The sequence below is a fragment of the Dendrobium catenatum genome, unplaced genomic scaffold (genome assembly GCF_001605985.2).
Source record: "Dendrobium catenatum unplaced genomic scaffold, ASM160598v2 fragScaff_scaffold_671, whole genome shotgun sequence".
Taxonomy (NCBI): Eukaryota; Viridiplantae; Streptophyta; class Magnoliopsida; order Asparagales; family Orchidaceae; genus Dendrobium; species Dendrobium catenatum.
In genome coordinates this window covers 1,221,854-1,246,231 of record NW_021319133.1, presented here as the reverse complement: position 1 = coordinate 1,246,231, position 24,378 = coordinate 1,221,854, and the positions used below count along the sequence as shown (strand labels likewise).

Here is a 24,378-nt window from a genome sequence, read left to right as displayed (position 1 = left end):
AGAATGGAGAATAAAGAGTAGAGTTTAGGGCAAGCACGCGCATGCATGTGTGTGTGTGCGAGAGAAAGTGAGAGAGAATTACTTAAAAAGAATTAGATATTTTAAATCGGCAGAATTCTCAATATATCAAACAAGAATTGAAAAAAAAAATCCCCCAAATTGTTCTTCATCACCCTATATTTATAAGATCATGAGCGCTAAAAGAAAAACTATACATAAAAAAAATAGAAAAGCCTATAGATATCACATATATAACGGCATAACGCCTAGGCAAATATCATCCCTTGATTGGCTAAGGGAGAGGTAAGGCTGATGATATCTCTATGTGAGTTCGGTGGTGTCGAGTTCACTGGGTGAATTTGGTAGTTTCGAGCGTGTACTAGACGAGTTTGATCGGGTATGAGTCCGTTGTACTTGACGAACTTGCAAGCTAGAACCGAGCATGGGTGACTTGGCGATTTGATGTCAGTTAGAAATGGGTGATCTGTATTGAGGCTAAAGTCATCGTGAGGAAACTGACTAGTGAGCCGAGATAGCCAAGGGAATTAGTTGTGGTTGATGTGGATAGGGCTAGCTGAGGACCCAAAGTAGGCTCTTTCCTGTAATTGGGCTTTGATGGAGAGATAACCACTCTTAAAAGAATGGGTGATTGATAAAGCAATCCAAGCACATGATTTGTGCCTAACTATTAATTTAACGAGGAATCTACATATCGTCTCGTACAGAGCTAGTTCTTGATTAGATCATGACAGATCTCCCTTTGATTTTCTAGCAAGTACTACTCCCCTTAATTACTCATTAAGTTCCTCCTATGAGCCCCCTCTTTGAAGGGTGACTTCTTCAGTCATGATCAGCTCACTATCTACTAAATGCCTAAAAAAACATATAAGTAGATCTACATTTTGACCTCATGGTGGCAAGATCTCATAAGACAAAATGAACAGTCTTTAAGTAGATTTGATTATATAAACTTCAGCACAAAATTCAAGTTGTAATGGTTACTCAAAATACAATTATCATAGAACTCCAATGCTCCAATTCTTTGGTCATAAACCAAATCTCTTTTGCTTAATTCTAATACATACTGTTATGGCATTCTCAAGCCACATGTTTCAAACCTAATCAAATCAGCTGACGAAGAAATTAATTCATCGCTATCATTACGATGCTTGGAAGAAAGTAAAGATTGTCCATCATCTTCGCCAGCATGAAAAGCACAATACCCCAATAACCATGTAAAACTTTGCCTTAGACTTCGTTTGGGACAGCTTTCTTGCTGCTTCTCAAAGCCGCTTTCTTATACAAAAATTAATTTTTTTTATTAAAAAGTGGCTTTTAAAAGCAGCAAGAAAGCCATCCAAACGAAGCCTTATTAATGAACCTGCATCTACTAGAGTTCAAAGAACTTGAAAAAATAGTACTCTAATTCAAACTTGGTGCTTCTCTAACATCTCCCAAAGTCCTCGTAGCTCCATCATGTGTCTTAGGCTTCGTTTGGAACGACTTTCTTGCTGCTTTTAAAGCAGCTTTCTACTTAAAAAATTAAATGTTTTGTACTAAAAAACTGTTTTAAGAAGCAATAAGAGAGCCACCCCAAACGAAGCCTTAATTTGAATTATCGCCATTCCAAAAGCCCTATAGGAAGTACCAACCGAGTTGAATCTAATCAAATTGGACAACTCTAATAGTAAGAGTAATAAGACAAGCTCGGATTTGTGCTCATGGCCCAATAAACCAGCTCGTGAGAATAGACGTGGCCTTCTATATGACGAGATCCAATCTCCAATAGTCAATAATTGATATATAAGAGGTGCGCTTGCAGATTTGTAGAGGGAAGGCACAAAGCTCACACCATTATACATAGGAACAAAGAAGAATTTAAAAGGCTAATAGATACAACAGCAGCAGCAGCAGCCAAAAAGATAAACAAGACGGCTATCTATCCTCCAATCTTTGCATGAACGCCCAACACAGGTAAAAGGACAAAGGGGTTGATGCTGATAGGAAGTACTTGTAGATCTCAAGCATTTCCTATCAATCTTCCGAAAATAGCGAGCTTTCCCCACAAAAATCCGCACAAAACCACAAAAACAGTAGATAATTTGTATTATTTGATGAAAGGGAAACGGAAAATAGCAAGATACAATTGATCCTCTATTCAAGAGGAGGATCGATCTCTCCCAAATCTCTAAACGCCACTAGAGCCCAAAGGAAAACCTAACTCTAGGAGATCTCAAATTTCAGCCAAATTCAAGATGCCCTAACCCTAGGAAAACAAACTCTTTAATGCATACAAATAAAAAGGAAATCCCTAAACAGTCCCTACATTCAAATTTCCCTCCCAAATCCCTCAAAAATCCTTCCTAATATGCTCTATTGGTCCGACGGTTCTGTCGGCAGCATAGAGAGGCGGAAAAACTTCCGCCTCTGTTTCTGCAGATCGGTCCTGTGTGGACCGGCTGGATTGGACCGGTCTAACAATACCCCCCTCCCAAAAATCCACCTTGTCCGCAAGGTGGAAAGACGACACCCTCCATTCCTTCTTCATCACAAACGGTAAGAACCTGAAGAGTTCAATCCTTACACCTGTGCCCCGACGTATATCTCTCGTCACATCTAAAACAAAGCCCATTCGTCCTCTTCTCCTGTAATTCTGTCTCTGTGAGTTTCTTGAAGTTGTCCCCACATCTTCCTCCAGTTTTTCCTTCGAAGTCCCCCAAAGAGTATCTAATGTTGGCTTCTTGGATTTCAATAAGGTGGTGGTCCACCGTCAAACTCTCCTCCTCTGTCAGCACATTGACAGCGAAATATGTTTCTACCTTGTAGATCCACTCGTGCGTATCCTCCTCCTCAAAGATTGGCATCTTCAGTTTCCTCACCCTCGGGTCAGACCCGTATCCCCTAAATCTTTCATAACCTTCCATTCCTCGAAATGAGAGGTGCTCCCCAATTGTCACGATCTTACCTACGACGATTATACCCAAACCATTTATCAAAATCCTCTCTTCTTCTTTCAAAATCAGCACCCCAGCAATCAAAATCATCCATTCTCCTTACAAATTCAGCACGCCTTCTTGCGTAGCAATTTCTCATCTCCTCCCTAAAAAGTTGTTCTATAGGAGGCATTCCGTCTTCTCCCTCCAGAATCTCCACTTCTGAATTTTCCCTTCCCCTAGACGTATTAGGGTTCCCATCTCTTCTATGGCCGCCGGTAGTTTCATTTGCTTCTGATGTCACCGGTTTTTCCTTTGCTTCTGATGTCACCGGTTTGGTTTTGGCTTTAAGCAATTTCTTCAACATGTCTTCCACCACGGCGAACTTTTCCTCCATCTTTTCATTGACAGATGCAATCTGATTTTGAAAATCAGCAATCTTTTCCTCAAAATCTGCTTTGAGTTGCCTAAATTCTCCGTTCAAAACTTCCACTTTCCTTCCGGCCATTGGTTCCCCTTCAATCGATGTGCTCTGATACCAATTTAATAGGAAGTGCTTGTAGATCTCGAGTATTTCCTATCAATCTTCGGAAAACAGCGAGCTTTCTGCACAAAAAATCCGCACAAAACCACGAAACGGTAGATAATTTGTATTATTTGATGAAAGGAAAATGGAGAATAGCAAGATACAATTGATCCTCTATTCAAGAGGATCGATCTCTCCCAAATCTCTAAACGCCGCTAGAGCCCAAAGGAAAACTTAACTCTAGGAGATCTCAAATTTCAGCTAAATTCAAGATGCCCTAACCCTAGGAAAACAAACTATTTAATGCATACAAATGAAAAGGAAATCTCTAAACAGTCCCTACATTCAAATTTCCCTCTCAAATCCCTCAAAAATCCTTCCTAATCTGCTCTATTGGTCCGCGGTTCTATCGGCAGCATAGAGAGGCGGAAAAACTTCCGCCTCTGTTTCCGCAGACCGGTCCATTAGATGCGCGGCCAGCGGTAGTTATTTGAACAATCAGCAGCAGAGCTGTGTAAATGTAGTCGTTTTTTTTTAATAAATTTCACTACATTTGTACACGAAAAATTCTAACAAAAATTTGTAGAGTAGTTCACTTATGAACCTTCCATAATGCAACAATCAAATGAGCAAATTGCAAATATTCATTTTGGAAAATAGCAGAAGATTGTTCAGGAATCATTCACACATTCTCCCAAGCCTATAAGAACATAACAGGACATTATCTAGTCACAGGATGTTGAATAGTAAGTAGACTATTGAAAAGATTACTGCAAGTAATAATTTTCAGAATTCAGAATGTTGATACCATATTATAGTACCCAGTAACATGAAGGTTTAACAAATATCTACAGAATGAGCAGCAATTACCTAAAGCCATAATAATAACCACCCATTGAGTGGGGAATTGCACCCAGCAGAAAGCCATATCTTTTGATAACACAGAATCCAGGCAAAGCGCCTATGAGCAGCAGCTGCTTTTCTGGGCAACTGGTTGCCCCCTCATCTCAACAGTTGCCGCTGGCCTGCCGGTATTCACCGTGGGTTGGCTTGCCATACTGTAACCCAAAAGTTAAAAATTACAATTAGAGCAGAATCTGAGTCCTGGTAAATGATAGAAGGATATTATATAGAGAGCTGTCAAAAAAACTTTACTTGATCGTGTGCAGCTTATATTTTTAAATTATTTATTATTACTTTTATTTTATTTGGAGTAATTAATTAGTTAGTGAATAAATAGAATAATTCTATCAAATTTGGCTTGTTATTTATTTATTTTTACTTATTGAAATTAACTTACATTTAGCTCGAATTCTAATGAGTTGAACACAAATACAACATTCACGAACAATTTCAACCATGAACCGAACATAAACGTACAAAACTTTAAATAAGGCGAACACAAACACAAAATATGCTCGCATAAGCTCCGCTCATTTACATCCCTAATTATATGGAATTGTTTGTAAGTGTGTGTGTATTATGTATATTCTTAAAATTAGCTTGAGAAGGTTAATTATTCATTTAAGTAATTCAGAACAAAGAAAAATAGCAGGAATGTAAGTAGACAATGTATTGGGGAGATTTTCAATGGAGCCTTTTAGTAATAGCCAATGCTCACCGGCTCTTAATCTCGGCTGTCATTTTCATGAAGGCTTGTTCAACATTTGTAGCATCCTTAGCACTCGTCTCCAAAAAGGGGATTCCAACCTCATCAGCTAAGGCCTTCAAAAGAGAAAAATTGGAAAAAATGTGTGAAAAAGTTAATTTGGGGATATGGAGTAATCTGTCCGGCTCAATGTTACCCATTAAGCGTGTATGTAAGCTTAATTACTATCCCAGAAAGTTGAGGATGACTAAAACACTTTAATTACCTTGCCAGCTTCGTAGGAAACCACCCTTTTATCAGTCAAATCACATTTGTTACCCACTAAAAGCTTGTTCACACTTTCAGTTGCGTAACGGTCAATTTCATTTAGCCATTGTTTCACATTGTTAAAGCTTTCTTGGTCCGTCACATCATAAACGACCTAAGCAGAATGAATCCCCATTGTTTCAAGAACAAAAGCATAGTACCTCATAAAAGAGTGGTGCTTCTCCCACACACTTTGGGCTTACACCCAGTGCCAAGCTATATAGCTAAAGTGCAGATTGGTAGTTTTGCCCAAAGTGTAGGAGAGATAGATCACAACATAGTATCTATAGAATATAATAAATGGAAAGAGTGATTTGAATGTTACAATTATGCCATGAGCACCACGATAATAACTGCTTGTAATTGTGCGGAAGCGCTCCTGCCCAGCAGTATCCCACTAGATAGAAAATATCAAAATATTAGCCAGGGTTCTGGTTAATGTAACTAGCAAAATTTTATTACTTACTATTTGTAGCTTTATGGTTTTTCCATCCTGCTCAACAGTGCGGATTTTCTGAATGGAACAAAATTTCCTGTTAGAAATTGCATGCAAGGAATGTGGCAAAGCTTGAGGCGAACAAACTTACAAAATCAACTCCAATTGTACTGATGTAGCTCTCCAAGTATGAATCATCCTATGCAGTGAACAAATTAATCAATCTGTGAGCAAGATTTAATCAACTATCATGCAAACAGAAAATATTATTTTAAAGAAAGATTACATGTCAAACATTTAACTTAAGATAACACAGTGGCATGCCAAATAAATATTACAATAAAATGAATACAATTCATACGTGCATGCATTGACTGAACATTTGGAGTGCTGGAGATGGCAGCATCCCAACATAGAAAGAAAATTTTGAATCTAAGAAATAAACAGGCTTGTAAAGTGGCACTTCTTACTCGAAGAGTAATTTATATTCCTATGACATCTTCAAGGTTGTGAATTCCTAAACAGTATAATTCAATACAAAAAATTACAGTTCATCTTTCACAATTAGAGATCATTTGGTTAACTAACAGTTCAAAAGATTAGGGGAATGAAAGCAGTAGAAAAGTGGAATGAAGAAAATATGTAAAATGTAATTTGAATTTTTATGGATTTTTTTTCTTGTATAAAGTTATGGAGATATATATAAGCTCCTCCAAGAATCTTACAATAAAAACAAATCAAGACTAATTAAAAAAAGGAAAATAAATACACCACGAAAGGGCCAGCGGCTAGATGGAACACCCATATTCCAATCCTAAATCCATGAGGAGATCAATCCAATTGTTAAAATCCTAACTCCTTGTGCTAAAAGATCCCTACTAAGATTAGTTGAAATGTAAGTCCCACAAAAGGTGAGCTATGCATGGGGTTGGGGTGGGAACCAATGCACGTATAGGGTGTGGGCCCCATGGACTCCAACAAAAGCTAATACTATAAACGATATTGACATGAAGAGCTCAAAGAGTACTGCCAATTAAATATGTCACAATAAATGTTATGCACGTGAGAGTGCTGATTATAGTCCCACATTTAAAAATGTAAAAAATATGTTTGTTTAGAAATACCAAGTGCTTAGCCTTCACAAAGCCTTGAGCTTTTGGGTTGTAAACATTTGATTGATGGTTCATCGAGCACAACTTAGATCCCTTTCAATTCACATTCCCCAACAAGTGGTATCATAAATAATGGTTCAAAACAAGCGGTTTATTCATTCATGAATCTCAGCCCCCTCTATCATGATTGAGCTAGGATCAAAGGCAGATGACTCCCATGAAGGCTCCACGTAATTTGAGTGGGCTCCAGCCTCCAAGTGCATGATACTTGATGAAACTGAAGAGAATTGAGTAAGGGGGAATGATGACGGATATGTAGAGCTCTCATGTGAGGGGAGCTTGTTAAGTCATGTAAGAGTATTAAGTTTCATCCCACATTGGATAATTAAAAAATAAATTAGTGTAGATATACCAAGTAATTGACCCTCAATCATAGGCACAAGTTTTTTGCTTGAAAATGAGTTTGATTAAATGTGTATTAAACCCAACTTTTATCCCTTCTGGTTCACACTGCTAATCAGTAAATAAAATGCACTAATGCCTTCAGATGAACACACATGCCAATAAAATAAAGCAGTTAAAATTTCCAAAGATCTTTTTCTTTCATCCCTTTGACAATGCTTAATAATGCCTCTTGGATATTAATCCAATGGTCTGTCATCTAAGAAAAAAGGATATCTAGGACTATGCTTCAGGGCAACGTAGAAGTCATCGTTTCAGATAAAGATAAAATTAGCGGATTGAAAAAGAACCTGAATATGCGCCAACTCAAAATAATTAGGATGGATTTTGAAGATAGACAAAGGAGGGGCAACACGGCTATCAAGGAAAAACGATTTAAATAGAGCCGGATACTATATCAAATCACAAATATATCGGAAAAATTTACAAGGCATGCAAAATGATCTAATACAGATAACAATATAGAAATTTATTTAGGTAAAATAGGTATTGATATGCCCTTTTTTTTTATACTTTTTGTGGAAGCTTATGATTTGGGCAATCAAATTTCACACTATTCCATCATTATCTCTTAAACTAAACAAGAGAACATGTGACATAAGTAAGACTTTATTTGAGAATGCTTTGTAGTGTTTCGCTTTTAAAAAACCACATATATAAAGACATTGTATGAGTATCGAAAATTTTAAGAAGCACTGTATGTGAACATGGATGGCTTCATAATCACAACCAACACACTTGATTTGCTCATCGTGTTAGTTACAACTTCATTTTCTACAATACAACATAGCATTACCAAAGGAAACCTAAAGCTAAGAGTTTTTCAAGAAAAATAAAACTTAGCACCGCAGGTCGAAATTTCGTAAAAGCACAACTACGTTAGGCCCCCTAATTATATGACTCGAGTGATTAGCAACAAAAACTACTTAAATGAATATGTTAAACAAAATGCATGAGAATGATAAGAAAATACAAGGAAAATAAGCTAAGGATAGAGTAAGAATCAATCTAAATAAAGAAAATCATTCTAATATAACCTGAAATGACATTTCTAGAAAAAAAAAGGCATGAATTAAAGAAAAAAGGATGAATTAAAGAGCAAAAAGCATTGCCGTAGGATGGTTAAAAATCTAGGGTTTGTAATACAACTTAAAATGACGTACACAATAAAACAAAATTGGAATTCATAATTTTACAAAAAAACTTATTTTTATATAAAGGATATCAAACAAAAATGGAATTCCCTAAATCTGAAATTCTATAAGAAAATAATGAAGACAAATAAAATTCAAGAACTAATCAAGTTCACATTTCAAAAATAAAACTTGGCATGTAAAATTTCAATCAAAAAAAAAATCATAAACTAAATAATTTAAAACAATGATACAAATCACTCCAAAAGAAAAAATTAGACCTCACCAATATAAGGGGCCTCCCTTGAGAATCACCACCCATAACAAAAAGATGCTCAAAGAACATACATCCAACAAGCATGCATATGAAGAAAGCAAATTAGAATTCTATTTCAATATTTGATGCTCAATAAACCATAGTGACTAGTGAGTAGTAAACTGCAGCAATACTTGATGCGAGAAAACAATGAGTGGCAAATAAAAACAATGCTTGATAATGATTTTGAACTCCTTGTGTTGACTGAAATTCCATAGTTAAGTTGAAACCATGTGGTAATGTGTTCAACCAAACACCCTATTCTAATATAAGTGCATATTAAAATTCATCTCAATTAGATACCAACTCATGGTAAAATTATAAATCCTCTTCTAAATTTTTTACTCCTCAGAAACAGTCCAATTGTAACTATAAATCTTCATCTAATTCAGCTTCAAAAGAAAATTCATGACTACAATTTCCTTAATAAGATTAGGTTTGATCATACATGATTTTAGCGTTACATGTTTGACAGGTTTTAGAGGAGAAGATAATGATTTAAATCTATAAGTGTATTGTTAGACCGGTCTATCGGACCGGTCCGGACCGGCCCGTGCACGAAATGGCCGAGGAGTTCCGGCTCTTGTACAAGCCGCACAAGCCGACAGGTTCCAAAGAGCAGTTTTGGAAGGGAATTTCGAGGGATTTGAGAGGGAAATTTGAATGTAGGGACTATTTAGGGATTTCCTTTTGATTTGTATGCATTAAATAGTTTGTATTCCTAGGGTTAGGGCATCTTGAATTTGGCTGAAATTTGAGATCTCTTAGGTTTAGGTTTCCTTTAGGCTCTAGCGGCGTCTAGAGAATCGGGAGAGATCAATCCTACTAGTGAATTTCAAGTGTTTTCTCTCAGGTTTCCTACAGTTTTGTGGGAAAAACTGCCGTTTACTACAGATTTTTGCTCTGTTTTCCATTATAGGTTGCTTCCAATCAAATTGGTATCAAAGCTGTTTTGGGGACCTTTTTGTGGGCTGTTTGGTTAATTTTAGCAACTGTTCTTGGGATTTCGAAAAAGAAAGTTGTTGTTTTTGAAGGTCGAAGTCTAGATTTTTATTTCTACAAAAATCAGGGGATCAATGGCGGCCAAGAAAATGGATACGTTGGAGAAACGCCTCGAAGTGGAGATTGGACAAATGAAATCTGAAATTTCAAATCTCCAAACTCAAGTTTCAGATTTAAAAAAAAAAGACATTTCAGCCATCCATGATAAGTTCGATTCGAAATTTTCCATCCTAGAGGAGATGTTGAAGAAAGTGCTCGAGGGTCAAATCAAAATATCACCGTCGGAGGTAAGGGAAGGCGTCGACAGTCATGAAAGTGGGGAAAATCCGAAGCCAACCAAACGAAAGGAAAGATCAAGAGGTGGAGATTTTGCAGGGAACATAAAAAATGTCTCCCTTAGGGCCTATTCCTAGGGAGGAGTCCGGTAGATGGTATATGGAAAGATGTGAGGGGTTTGGGCATGAGTGGGAGGATGTTGAATTCGAAAGAAGAGAGACTGAATTGGAAAGACGAGGACTTGATTATGACCGAAGAGGTGCCGAATTTGAAAGGGAAAGGAGTAATTATGTCCAAAGGGGGATTGCATCTGAATGGGGAGGGGTTTGTTATACAAGGGGTGTTGAATCTGAAAGAAGGTGGGAATTTGATGAAAGGCTTGGATATGAACGTAGAAGGGATGATTGGGACACTTGAGGGGAACCACCCCCTTGGGGAAGAAGAAATTATGAAGGTAACAGAGGGAACGGAGGTGATATGAGGGTGAGGAAGGTGAAGATGCCTATTTTTGAGGGGGAGGATGCCCATGGGTGGATCTACAAGGTGGAAATGTGTTTTACCGTCAACAGGTTAACGGAGGGGAAGAGACTGATGGCAGCTGAGATTAAGCTTGGAAGGGAAAGCTTTAGTATGGTACCAGTGGAGGGATAAGAGGCAACCAATAAGGACCTGGAAAGAGTTTAAGGACTGCATGTTGGAACGTTCCCAAACCAGCAAGGGAGGGAACAGTGGAGTATCGTGAGCAATTTGAGTACCATGCCAGTAGATTGGATCGGCTTCCAAAGTCTGTACTGGATGGGAACTTTATGAAGGGACTGAAATCAAAGATCTGCGTAGCAGTCAGAGTGATGAGACCTCAAGACTTGGTAGAGTCTATGGAGCTAGCTCAGTTGGTGGAGAATCATAGGAACCTGGAAAAAGGAGCATGAGGCAATAGTTCAAGAGGCTCGTACAGGATGACCACCACCTTTTTGGCACCCAAGGAGCCAACACTGGGTACTCTTAGGGAGACTTCGAAGGAAAAGACTACCGAAGAAAGACCTAGAGGCAACTTCAAGAAGCTCATAGAACAGAATTACATAAGAAGAGAGCGAAGGGGATTTGTTTCAGATGTGATGAGAGGTATACGCCCGGGCACAGGTGTAAGGACCTAACTCTTCAGGTTCTTACTGTTTGTAATGAAAAAGGAATTGAGGGTGTCGTATGTCCACCTTGCATACAAGGTGGCTCTTTGGGAGGGGAGTATTGTTAGATCGGTCTATTGGACCAATCCAGCCTGCGAGCGAAATGGCGGAGGAGTTCCGCCTCCTGTACAAGCCGCACAAGCCAACGGGGTTCCAAAGAGCAGTTTTGGAAGGAATTTTGAGGGATTTGAGAGGGAAATTTGAATGTAGGGATTGTTTAGGGATTTCCATTTGATTTGTATGCATTAAATAGTTTGTTTTCCTAGAGTTAGGGCATCTTGAATTTAGCTGAAATCTCATATCTATTAGGTTTAGGTTTTCTTTGGGCTCTAGCGGCGTCTAGAGAATCGGGAGAGATCGATCCTCCTCTCGGATTGAGGATCACTTGCATCTTGTTTGTTTTTCTTTTTCTACTAGTGAATTTCAAGTGTTTTCTCTCAGATTTCCTACAATTTTATGGGAAAAACTGTTGTTTGCTGCAATTTTTTGCTCAGTTTTCCATTATTTTGGGTTGTTTCCTATCATGTATCAACTATGGGAGTGGTCACTAATGGATTGACCATAGTATGCATCAATATTTTAAGATCTAGTTAAAGTCTTACCTGGGTTTTTATAAATTGAGGCTTAAGAAAATCCTAATTCCTTGCCTAAGATTTTTAACAAAACACAAAACAAGAAAGTAGCCATGAAGCAAACTATATATAACTATGAGATTTGTAAACTTAGTAAATATGCAATCACATTAGAACTATTGACTCCGAACCCACATTGTAGGATAAAAGCTTATTATTGTATTGGGTCATACATTGGTCAACATGATGAAGAAACCTGAGGATCTAATACCAATTTGATGTAGGATGCTTAAGGATCAAAGATTTCTAATGTCCTATGATGAGATGCGTATTAAACAGCAAATAAAATACTTAATCCACAAGTTACTTAATTCATAATTTTAGAAAAAAAAATTTCATTTTAATGTAAAGAACAGCAAATTTGCTTCGTTTCAAATGATAATTTAATAATTTCCCAAAAAAGTGAAATTCCACAAAAAAAGCAGCAAAATTAAAAAGTTGGGATTCAACTTCAAAAAAACTAACATGTATCTTAAAAAGTTTTCAATCACATGCAAAATTAGCGATTAAACAATTTAAAAGAGACGAATAAGTATATAAATCACTCAAATGAGAAGAATCAGAGTTCGCATAAAAACAAGAAGGCTCCCACAGAAGTAATCGTTCCATACATGAATGGAGCTCAAATAATACACATTCAACAAACACATTACGACAGAAAAACATGAACTCGATTTTAGCATTTAATTTTCGATAAATTTTGCATTGCATTCATCAAGGGTCCTATTTATAAGCTTCTAAAAACCAAAATAAAAAGGACCCAAAATCTGTTGAAAATTACTCAAATCATTAAGTTTTAATTCACCCCTCTTGAACTTCAACAGTATTAAATATTCTATAAAATCAAAATCAAGATTTTTTTAATGGATCTAACAAAATAGAAATGCATTTACTGCAAATCTGAGAGGTTTTGAGGAGGCAAGCTCATCAATTGGGTGTCTGGGTGTAATGTAATTATAGTTAAAGATAATAACAGGAGTATAAGGCGACAACCATGCCATAGAAGGTAAAACAAACAACACAAAAGGCAGCAGGTAGTGGGAAACTCTGGAGGCGACAACACTAAAGGGCAATGAACAGCAACAGGATTAGCAAGGATTGGGGTGAATAAAAAAGGATAGCGGTGGGAAAACTGCATCGAAAGCAGAGTAATATGAGAAACAACTAATAAACTACAACAACATTTAGTCTGAGAATTCAACGGCAGCAAGACTTGGAAAGAATTTTTAACTCCATATATATTTATTAGAATTCCATATAAAACATGCAGTAATGAGTAAGATCTAACAAGCTGTTCAAAAATACTAAAGAATACCTTGTGCTTGTAAACGAACTAACATCATGAATATATTTTTAACATTTGAAATAAACTAGGAAACAAAAACTATGAATCAATATACATAAATTGCATTCCCAAAATGAACACAGACTTTCAAATTTGCATATAGTTTCACCAAGGATGGTAAAAGAAGATAATTGAATAGCCATAAAACAATTTGAACTTGTTCTAGATAAGTATTGTTGTAGGAAAGCATGAAAGTATATAACCTACTGATTTCAAGCATCATAGTATTCCTCAATCATGTCATGATCATAGAATCCACTTCATACCAAGGTACAAATTTTGGGTCTTTCAATTCCGAAGGAGGATCCATAAGATGATGGATCTTTTCCTTTCCTTTAAGAAAGGTCTTAATAATTTGGGATCATATCAAATAATTTTTTCCATTCCGGCAATATGAGACTTGCAACCCTTAGAATTCTCAACATTTATGATGGTCAAAACTTTGGAAGGGAAATCAAAGAAATCAACCATAATGAAGAAAATAAAGAATTTTGATGGAGGAGAAAGAAAAAAGAACAAAAGTTGGAAGATAGAAACCCTAACCTTGACAATAAAGAAAAATAGAAAAGTAGATAAAACTACTTTGAATTTTATTGCTTAACTATGTACAAATATACAAGTATTTATAGACTTCTCCTAAAGGCTTACAATGGAAATAAATCAAATTTATTTACAAAAAAAATAAAATTTCCCTAAGAGGGGTGACAGCTAGAATAAGAAGAAGAGACATGGATTGCAATCTAATGTCCATAAGCATATCAATCCAACGGTTAGAACCCTTAATTTGTGTGCTCAAGGATCCCTTTGAAGATTATGAGTTCCATGTTCCTTCAATAGTTGTCCAAAAAAGAAATTAAGGCAGTTGATAATCTATCTAGAATAACTAACAATCTCTCAGGTATAAAATGCAAGGTAAGTGTCTACCACCAACCCTAAGTTTGATTTTCAATATGTGAGTACAAGGTAAAAGCCGTGTGTGCTTTCATTACAAACATAAACGAAAATCTTGTTCCACATGCAAGAACAAAACATTCATAGCATGTGAGTGTACAATACAGGAGTAATATAAACCAAAACATCTATATTAAAACTGAGATAGCTTGAGAATTGAAAGAGCATTGCTTCCTGCATAGTTTGGTATTCAAACTAACACAGATTTTGCTGAAGAACAATTGTTCTTTCATTTTATCGGGTGTGCTAGTTTGATGGCCTTCAGAATCTTGGAAACTGACCGATTATTTTTTCATCTAATGGAATGTAACTTGCTAACATATTATGGTATGATAACATGTATGTTGATAGTAAAAAAGAAAGCAATAACTAAAAGAAGAATACTGAGTTCTACCAAATCAGCTTGCTGAAAAAAAATAAAGCATGAACAAAATGAACTTTTTTACCGCAAATCGTAAAAGAAGACATGACTTGCCAACCCCAGAATCTCCTATTAGCAAAAGCTTGAAAAGATAGTCACTGCAAAAGACAGAAAAACTCATCAAATTTTGAAACGAACCTCCAGCACAAACTTTCACACATTCCAAACTATCATTTACATGGTATCCCGCATTTTGTTTCATGAAGTCAAGCATAAGAAAAAACATATCAACTAAGGCCCTAACTTCAAGAATATTTAAAAAGATATGCATTCAATTAAAGTAACGTTGACCTACAAAACTTGTATTAAGTACAGCAAAAACTTTTATGACGGTGATGGATTTAAAACTTCTAAGATGCAAGATGGAACTTGAATTGCATGATATAGATCACAGTACTCCGCTTTCGCCATACTGGAATCTAAGCCAGGTACAAACTAAATCATTTTATCATTCAAACTACAAACACTCTTCCTCGAGTGTGGAACATCTCAAAATGTTTTTGATGATTGACATATAATAGTAGCAAACAAATGCAAGCAGTTTCCAGAAAAAGCTTAAAGAATGGCAGTTGCAAAGCCAATTCTACCAATATAAATGCAATAGTTTAAATTTAATAACTAAATTTTTCCAAGAGAAAAGAGAAAAGGTTAGATGACGTCTAAAGTATGAATTAAAAATATCAGAATAGATGGATCAATCAACCGATCACAGCCTCTTGAAACTGTCATGACAGGATTCTGCACCATTAAAAAAAAACAATTTAATATCGGATAAGAATATGCACAATAACAATGGTTTCTTCCACAAATCCTTTCACCCGTTAAAGACAACAAATTACAACAATAACAAGTATTTATCCCATGTATTAAAGGGTTGGCTATATGAATCATTTTTCTCCATCGTGTCATATTAAAGGGTCAAAATAGCATTTAAATCTAATAAAAAATATATCATTTTAATCCTTTCTAATCAAATTTTTTAAGGTCTACCTCTACATTTCTTAACATAGGCCGGATCTAATACAACTACTCTCCTAACAGAACATTGGAAGGTCGATATTTTATGTGACCAAACAATCTTAAGGCGACTCTCTCTAATCTTATCTACCACTACAGTTACTCTGACCTTTTCATGTATAAACTTGTTTAGCATTTTGTCTCTAAGTGTAAAGCCACTCCACCTAAGCATCCTCATCTCTGCAACACTTAATTTTATGCTTCACTTTTAATGATCAACATTCTACGCCATAAAGCATTGCAGGTCTCACCACCATCTTATAAAATTTTCCCTTGAGGGGTAATTTTCCAACACATAATAGGCCCGATGCATTACTCAACCAACCGATCAACTTTAATTCTACTAATATCATTCTCATCTATTTCATCATTGCTTTAAACAATATACCAGATATATCTAAAATGTGCAGTCTTTTTCATGACTTTCTCACTCAATGTCACAATCCAACCACTAGATTTATTACTTTAAAATTACACTATATATTTGGTTTTAGATCTACTCATACCAAAACCTTTAGACTCTAAACTGGACCTCCATAATCCAAAGTTTTTCATCAACTCACTCTCTGTCTTATCAACAAAAAGAATATCAACAGCAAAAAGAATACACCAAGGTACATCCTCTTGCAAATGTCTAGTAAGAACATTTGTGACTAAAGTAAAAATATATGGGCTTAAAGTTGAACCTTGATGTAATCCAACTATAGGAAAATATTTGGTTGATTTGATGTAAACCAACCCATTTAAAATGACAAAGAAAATATATAGAGAAATAGTGTCCACCCCAAAATTAGGGTCTCTTGAACTTAATGTTATTAATATTTCTCAATTAGCCTAATTAAGAGTTGATAATTATAATTAGGTTCAATTGTTCCAGACTAAAACTAATACCCATTTAACTTTAATTTGAGGCATACTTAAGCCTAATTAATGCACCAATTAGCACATGAAAATTATTTTATTAATTCCAATAAAATTTGAATTTTTTTCTAATGCTTTACAAGAATCAAATAATAAATAACAATCTCAACGAGGAGAATCTACAATAGATTCAACCCGATAAGCCATGTTCTCTGTCACATGTGTATAACCCAAAGAAACGCACAACATTCCCCCTAAGAAAGGCACACCATCCCAACTCCAACGCACAATCATGACGAGTGTGGATCTCATGAACAGAAAAAAGCCATAACATGCATGATTATGATGCCTCCTTCTGTTTCAATTCACTCATTTGCTCCTCTATATCTCATAAAGTCACTTTCTCACATGTCTTCATGCACATTCTCAACTTTTTCCTTTGTGCTAGTGACTTGTGAGCTCTCTCATGCACGCACAATCCAATTCTCACAACTTTCATTATAGCCCAAACACGACTAATTGCACAAGTACAACATCAACTATACCATCAATAGCAAAAAAAGGCCTCCTTGAACTCTCTTACTCTTTCCAAAATCTCCACTGCATACATTATGCCTCATCCAATATGACAACTACCATGGTGAGCCTCATAGCATTTTCTAAAGCGCAGCTCCTATTCTGCTCAACTACATCATCTATCAAAGCATGCCTCAGACTTCTTAACATGAGAGAACTCGCTAAAATCATTGGGAGATGTACGTTTGCAAACTCAATTCTCAAGCCTTTTTTGGCATTTTATAACTAACAAACATAATACATTAATAGACTAATGTCCAATATTAGTCATCAATTTTCTTCTTAACAAGAAAATTGCAATGATCACAATGCAAAAATAATCATAAGGATGAATTAATTATTAAAGGTTTCCAACACGGATATGCATAGAAATTCTTAATCATTTCCAAATAAATAATTTGATATTAAGATGGCTCCACAAAATAATGTCGAAGTAAGCTGAACTATCTCACATATCTATATTATCATCCAAAGAAAGGACAACAAGGTCTTCCAAATTGTCCAAACCAAAGGATTTAAATAGACTATTAAGCAACTCAAATCAAAAAAAAGTCACATGGGTTTCCTTGTACAGCTCAAATGACAAGTCCAATAGTGACTAATGGGCAAGGTCAAGATCTTTGTAAGGCATATACATAATCAAATAAAATTTAAAAATCCAAATGAAAAAATGACCCTCATGTGTATATATGGTAACATAACAAAGAATGTTCCAAAAGTAAAAAGCATTTGCAGTTTGGTCTACATGACCATAATCATACATAAACCTACGATGCTCCACAAAAATTGGAAGCCTAATAATCAAGTTGATGCTATACAAAAATGTGTAAAGGCATTAAATTGACATTTTTTTAAATAATACAAAAGACCTATAAATTTGCTTTCAAGGTAATAATTGAAAAACATGAGCACCAAAATTTATGCACGTGCAACAATAAACATGTTTAAAGGATCAAAAATTTAACCAAGGGTTTCCAATAATGTTTTGAGTAATTAAAGAAGACTATAACGTCCTCTTATGGATAACAAACAATCAAAATGCCCACTCATGAGCCAAATTATCACACCCATAGTCCTAATTCAAATACAATCAATATTGACTCAGCTAATCATGCAGATAAACCAAGAAAATGAGTTCAGTTTTGAAATCTCTTTATTGATTCAAGGGGCCCTATGATCAACACCTCAAAATGTGCATCAAAATATACACCAAATCAAAAATCAAAATCAAATCATTTGATTAAACAAGCCTTATTGCTAACAATGTGAGATTCAAAGATCCATAGTTCACCTTACCTAAATTATCGCCATAATGCCCATTACTGGGCCATTCTCTCCCTTAAAGATATAAATTCCACTTATGAACATCTCAATGGATGAAATATCCCAACCTAATAAACCAAGCCTACACAAAGCTAGTGATATAATCAAGCCATTCTATTTGATTGGGCCATCATAGTCGAACCATTTTGATCAATTTGGGTTGTCACAAAGCCAAGAAACATAGTAAATTAAAACTTCGGCTTTCCAATAGTTGTAAGCCCCAAAACAAAATGTGTCAAGTTGAATTCCAATGATGGCAAGCCCGAACATAACTAACCAATTAACCTCTCATATGTCTTACATTCTAATTTGAGTCAAGTTGAATTTTGGTAATAATTGATAATCATGTCATGCATCTAAAAGCTTTTATCTTGCCATATTTTGTTCCTATTAACTATTTGGTAAAACTAGTATGCCCTTTGCCAAGTAACTAAGTTAACATCATTCTCAAAATCGCATCTCTAAAATATACATTTCCACTATAGATACCTAAGAGGGGGTAACTCATTATTGTTGAATAGATTCCCTATTCTTATGGTTGGAAACCTCTAACATTTGCAAAGTGGGTAAACATAAATATCCAAGATCATGGAAACATGAGATCATGATTGAGTTTACGTACATCACTTAACCATTCCTCTAACTTCAAACATAAATATTAAACCCAAGTATAAATATAAGACTAAGCAACCACCTTAATTAAGAGTACTATCTTGTGATCTATAATGGTAATTAATTATGGAGGTCTACACTGATAGAAGTCTAGATCTCAAATACAAATAAATCCCAGTATAACATAAGATAAAATCTTGTTAAAATAAACATGGGGTCTATTTGGGGCAACTTTCTAGTTTTTTTCGCCTTTTAGATCACTACTACATCTATTTAGCAACTGCTTTCTAGTTTCTTTTCAGAAACTTCTCTGACAGGAAGATGCTTTTACAACACGTTTACTAGAAAGAAATTCATGGTCAAAAAGAAAATATTTGTAATACCACCAGAAGTTTCAAGAAAGTTGCTTTCCCCACAATAATTCTATAACTATCTTTATAAAAAACTGCAAACACCCTAAAACGAATATATAATATACCTCAAGAAAAACCACTTCAAGTTTCTCTCATACACATCAAGGAGGCTCAAGGGTTGGGATAGTTTTTCTTGAGCGATCACAAAGATAGTTTGATCATAAATATATGAATGCATTGCGCAGACTTCCAACCTTGGTGGAAGCAATTTTTCATCATAAATGAAATTTCTATTAGCATTAACATGGAGAAATCAATAGGACCACCATGCCCTGCCAACTTGCTCCTTTGACAATTTTATCTTGGTATGGGAGTAATAGATGAACTTATAAACTTAAAAAAGTTCTTTTCACAATAACACACAATGATAGTGATTTTAGACTTCACTCAGGCCTGAAAAAAAAATGCAGATAAGCCTTTAGCATTGGTAGAATCTAGGGCTGATTTCTTTGCCAATCATAAAAAGAGCTTCATGAGAATATAAAGCTGCTTAAAACATGTTTGCATCTTTTTTTCAATAAATACTTCACATAGTTTTATAAAAGCATATATATGTGGTTTTATTTAATCAACGTGGCTACTATAATTTCATTGTACTAGTCTTACTCAAACATAATGCCTCAAAGTACGCCATGTCAAAACCAATTCACAAGAAGCAATAACAAGCCCAAAGGGGAAAAGTCTATTTTATGCGATTTATAGCAAACCCTAAAGTAAGAAGGTAGACTAACAAAAACATCAAAATAAGACACCCACTGACTCAATTCAATGAGCCTACACGTGTTGAAATTGTCAAGGAAATTTGAAAACTAATCATAATTTTTAATTTAATTTTGTAATTCCTATTTTACAATTTTTCCTTTACTTTAGATTTAATTATTTACATGATGTGGCCTACAAGAACGAAAGGTTTCTACATTAATTGGGTTCCTTGTTATGGTATAATTTATGTTGGTTGGCACAGTCGATGGTTCAATCTGATGTAGCATTTGATTCATGGCCTCAAAAGCCTTAATTAATGGGAGTGGGGAACTTTGATCTCAAAAAAAATAAATCAAGTTATTCTTTTTAGTTGCTATTCCGACCAGCTATCAGATGTTGGTTCACAAATGTGCGTCTAGTATATTCTTCTTTATTTGATAAAGGAAAATTAACTCCCTTTCAATCTTTTGTGTATGCTTGGTTGAATGATAATTCCTTCAAGTACAATGCAAGTGAAATACTATCAATTCTAAGAAAATTTATCTCCTTGTATTGATAAGAGGCATAATTTTTTTTTGTATTTAGTGATCTTTTCCTTGTTCTTTTTTCTTCTTCATAATTCATCATTGGCTTTTGAGATTATTCTTGATTTTAGGACAATATGTTATTGCTGAATTTTAGTTGCAAAAAATTAATAGAATTTGGGTAGTTGTTTCACAGTTTCTCATTGATTTTATATAGTTTAATCAATCCTTAGTTTATTAATTAGCATGTATTTCTCATATTTTCCCATTTACATCAAAAGGAAGTAATTAGTTTTAAATTGTTATCATCTGAAATGTGAATATCCAATCTAAATTATGTGTTTTCATACATAGCATCACATTATGGCTTTGCTTAATGACAACTTAAGCTTTTCTGCTTTTGCTTTTCAAAGCTCCTTTCTCAACCAAAATTTCAAAACTACTTTTTAAAAAATTAGCTTTTTAAAAGCAAGTTTGACAATTCAATGAAAAAGTTGTCTTCCAAACACATTATTTTTTTACTGGTTGTTTTCTTACCACAAAAACAGTCTAAATGTTGTTCCAAGCAAAGCCTATATAGCTACATTAGGATCCACAGACCCTAAGATGTCCTACATCACCCACATTGTGATGAAACAAATGGAATGAGCTCATCTCAAGCCATTCTTTAGGCTCAATCAAACGTTGGTCTTAGGTAAAGTAGCTTTGAGGTTAGTGCATTATAAAATCTAGTAATCTTAAAAATAGATTGTGGCAAGTCATACATGAATTCCTAATGGGGGCAGATTGATAACAAGGAGGACAAAAGTGCAACGAATACAATGAACTTCAAAGTTACTTAAATCAAACTGGTGGCACAAAATCACTCCCATAATACAAAGGAACTAATATGAATAGACTAAACAAACTCAAAGCCATCTATGAAGATTTATGGAGTAACAAATTAAGATGATATTAAAGAATAACTACTACACAAGGAATTTCCTTTCATAGTTTAAGCAACCCCCAATAAATTTGACCTCACCATTATCATGATTAAGATAATAAAAATTTGCTTATTCATCAATAACAAGACTTGAACCTTCCCTGACTTATTATACTTATATATCCACAAAAATTATGAAGCACAATAATCAATATGACAGGCTGCATGAGCAAGGAACTTCCTTTCATAGCTCAAGGAACCCCAAAAACTTGATCCCACCATTACCGAAAAATAATTAAATTCAGTTTATTTGCCAATCACGAACCCGAAACTTTCTTTGATCTTGAATACTTACATACATACAAGAATTATGAAGCACAATAATCAAAATTACACGATGCATAAGCACAGGCATCAATTTATCTAGATATTCAATATGCAAATTAGTAGTGTCAACCATGAGTTAAGAATTTGTACAACTTAATTTGAATTAAAACTTCAGTTCAAATTTGACAATTAAACAGGTTTAAACAAGCATTGCATAGCGGCCTACACTAACCTAGCCTATATCCTTAAGTAATTCTAAACCAAAAGCGAAATAATATACAATAGTAATGCTGCGATCAGCCATCTTATCTTAGACTAATGATCTCAAAGATTTCAAACCTATAACATGATCTGGAAGAGGCATCTATAAAATCAAAAGCAGATTACACCAAACGTGTCTATCGGTTAACTACTAGTCTTTGTCTGCTCTGTCTCCAAAAAACACCACCCCTGAGAGCATCATTAAACGCAATATCCATGACTTTGAAGTACAATCAAAAGAAACCTACAGAGTCGGTTCAATGGTAAAGCTCCCACAGTCGTCAAAGAATTCATTCCATGTAACCTCACATCCGTGCCAAGAAAGCAACATATTTGCAAATAAATGCAGCAAGCAAGCCCTTTTCAAAAAAAAAAACTAAATAGATGCAACAAACAAAAGGAAGCCTTACCAAAACAATACCACTAATTAATAACATCAAATTCATTCCTTCGAAGAACAAAGGGAGAATCGCAGCGATACAGCTTGCGGTAAAAACATTGAGCAAGGGAAGAGGCCCTAGGCCAGCAAAAGCAATAACTTAGAACTCCGAATCAAATTAAGAGCTTAGTAGACAAAAGAGCTTACTATTCTGGATTCATGGCAGAGAATCCGGCAACCGAACGACCTTGTGAGAAGCCCTAGCGAATCGCCCGGTAGAGGAGGGAGGGAAGATATTGGGAAAGCAGATGAACCGTTCTTTGAGTTATTTAAAGAGGGGGTGGACGCCTCGTAAAGTTAAAGCATCAAAAAGCTTAATTAAATTTATCTACTATACTTCTGTCTATCTATTATGTATCATTTTAATAATTAAATTATATATTAAATTAATTAAAATATTCTCCTTTTTATTTAATTTTTAAGATAAATATTCATATTATATAATACTTTACACATATTATATTATACTAAATATTTCCTTAGTTAACTTGAGCTATATTAGAATAAATTTGGCCAAATATTTCCTTAGTTAACTTTATCAAAAAAAAAAAACTCCACTTCCATTTCAATGTTTAAACCCATTTATTTTAAATTAAATTTTAATTTATAAAATAAATAATTTGCTATATTTCCTCATTTATGTGGATGAAATAAAAATTTAACATGAATCTTCAAAGAAATCTTAATTAAATAAATCAAAATCACAAACAATTAAATAATTCATTTGAGAGTAATAACAAAATTTATTCAACCTTTAAAAAATGGAATTCATTTTAGAATTATAATTGTTACGTTCTCAATTTTTTGAATGAGAAAAACTCAAAAAAGGGGAAAAGCTATGGGGCATGACAAAGTTAAAATAATATATTATTAATTCAAAATACAATAGTAAGCTCTTCCCCACAATTGAAGTAGAATAAGAGTTAATGCGTTTGAGAATAATTATGTGATTCCCGTCATAAAGATTATCGAAGAAGTTATCAAATGTGAGAATGATCATACAACATTAGTTGAATAATGAAAAATATAACAGAGGTCAAGTACCCTTTTGTTGAAAAATAGAATCCAAATGAAATAGTTGAATGTCATTAGTTAAGCGAAGGTGATCTTATAACAAAAGTCAAGATATATTAGTGGTGATTATTGACAGTAGTCAGTAGCATTGATCATTGGACTAGACAATAGAGTTCTTTTGATCTTTCAGTCTCAAAAATCCTCCATATAGAAAAATGGAATCTTATGTATAACTTTTCTTGAGAGGGCATCTTGGGCAATCTCGCGGAGCAATAATATTTTATCAAGCAGCCTATATTTTAACATTATAGATTGATGGATTAATTATTGGCCTAAAAAATCATTCCACTGATGATATCAAACTATTATATGCTACAAATTTTGTAGTAGTAAAGAGAAAATATTTTACATCTCATATTTGCATAAATATTCCTCATGTACACAAATAGAAGTTTCAATAGACACTAAAAATGAGAAAAAATTATGTAACCTGACCAACTTAAAATAGTCCATTATATAATTAAAGATATAAGAAATTAAAAATATAAGAGTCTACACTTCATCATAATGTAAGAAGACATAATTACACAATTGAGAATAATTATCTAATTATCGTTATAAGCATTACAAAATAAGTAATAGAATGTTGACTTGATCATATAATGTCAATTGATAAAAACACTAAAAACTTAAAGTTCTGCAGATTTTGTGTAACATTTTTCTCTCCTTCAATTATAACT

At 34.6% G+C, this 24,378-nt stretch overlaps 1 protein-coding gene across 2 annotated transcripts; it reads right to left on the bottom strand.

The window, feature by feature from the left end:
* Nucleotides 1-4,196: 4,196 nt before the first annotated feature.
* Nucleotides 4,197-22,906, bottom strand: LOC110105640 (ras-related protein RIC1). 2 transcript variants are annotated; one of them, XM_020835221.2, is made up of 8 exons: nucleotides 22,772-22,906; nucleotides 14,670-14,742; nucleotides 5,962-6,009; nucleotides 5,841-5,888; nucleotides 5,700-5,771; nucleotides 5,334-5,489; nucleotides 5,081-5,184; nucleotides 4,197-4,517 (listed from the first exon to the last, which is right to left on the bottom strand). In XM_020835221.2, the coding sequence occupies exons 1-8, from the start codon at nucleotides 22,783-22,785 to the stop codon at nucleotides 4,421-4,423; spliced, it is 612 nt and encodes a 203-aa protein (XP_020690880.1). In that variant the 5' UTR covers nucleotides 22,786-22,906; the 3' UTR covers nucleotides 4,197-4,420. The 2 variants fall into 2 exon arrangements, with proteins under 2 accessions (XP_020690880.1, XP_020690879.1); XM_020835220.2 differs by lacking the exon at nucleotides 22,772-22,906 and having other exon boundaries at nucleotides 14,670-14,765.
* Nucleotides 22,907-24,378: the final 1,472 nt, after the last annotated feature.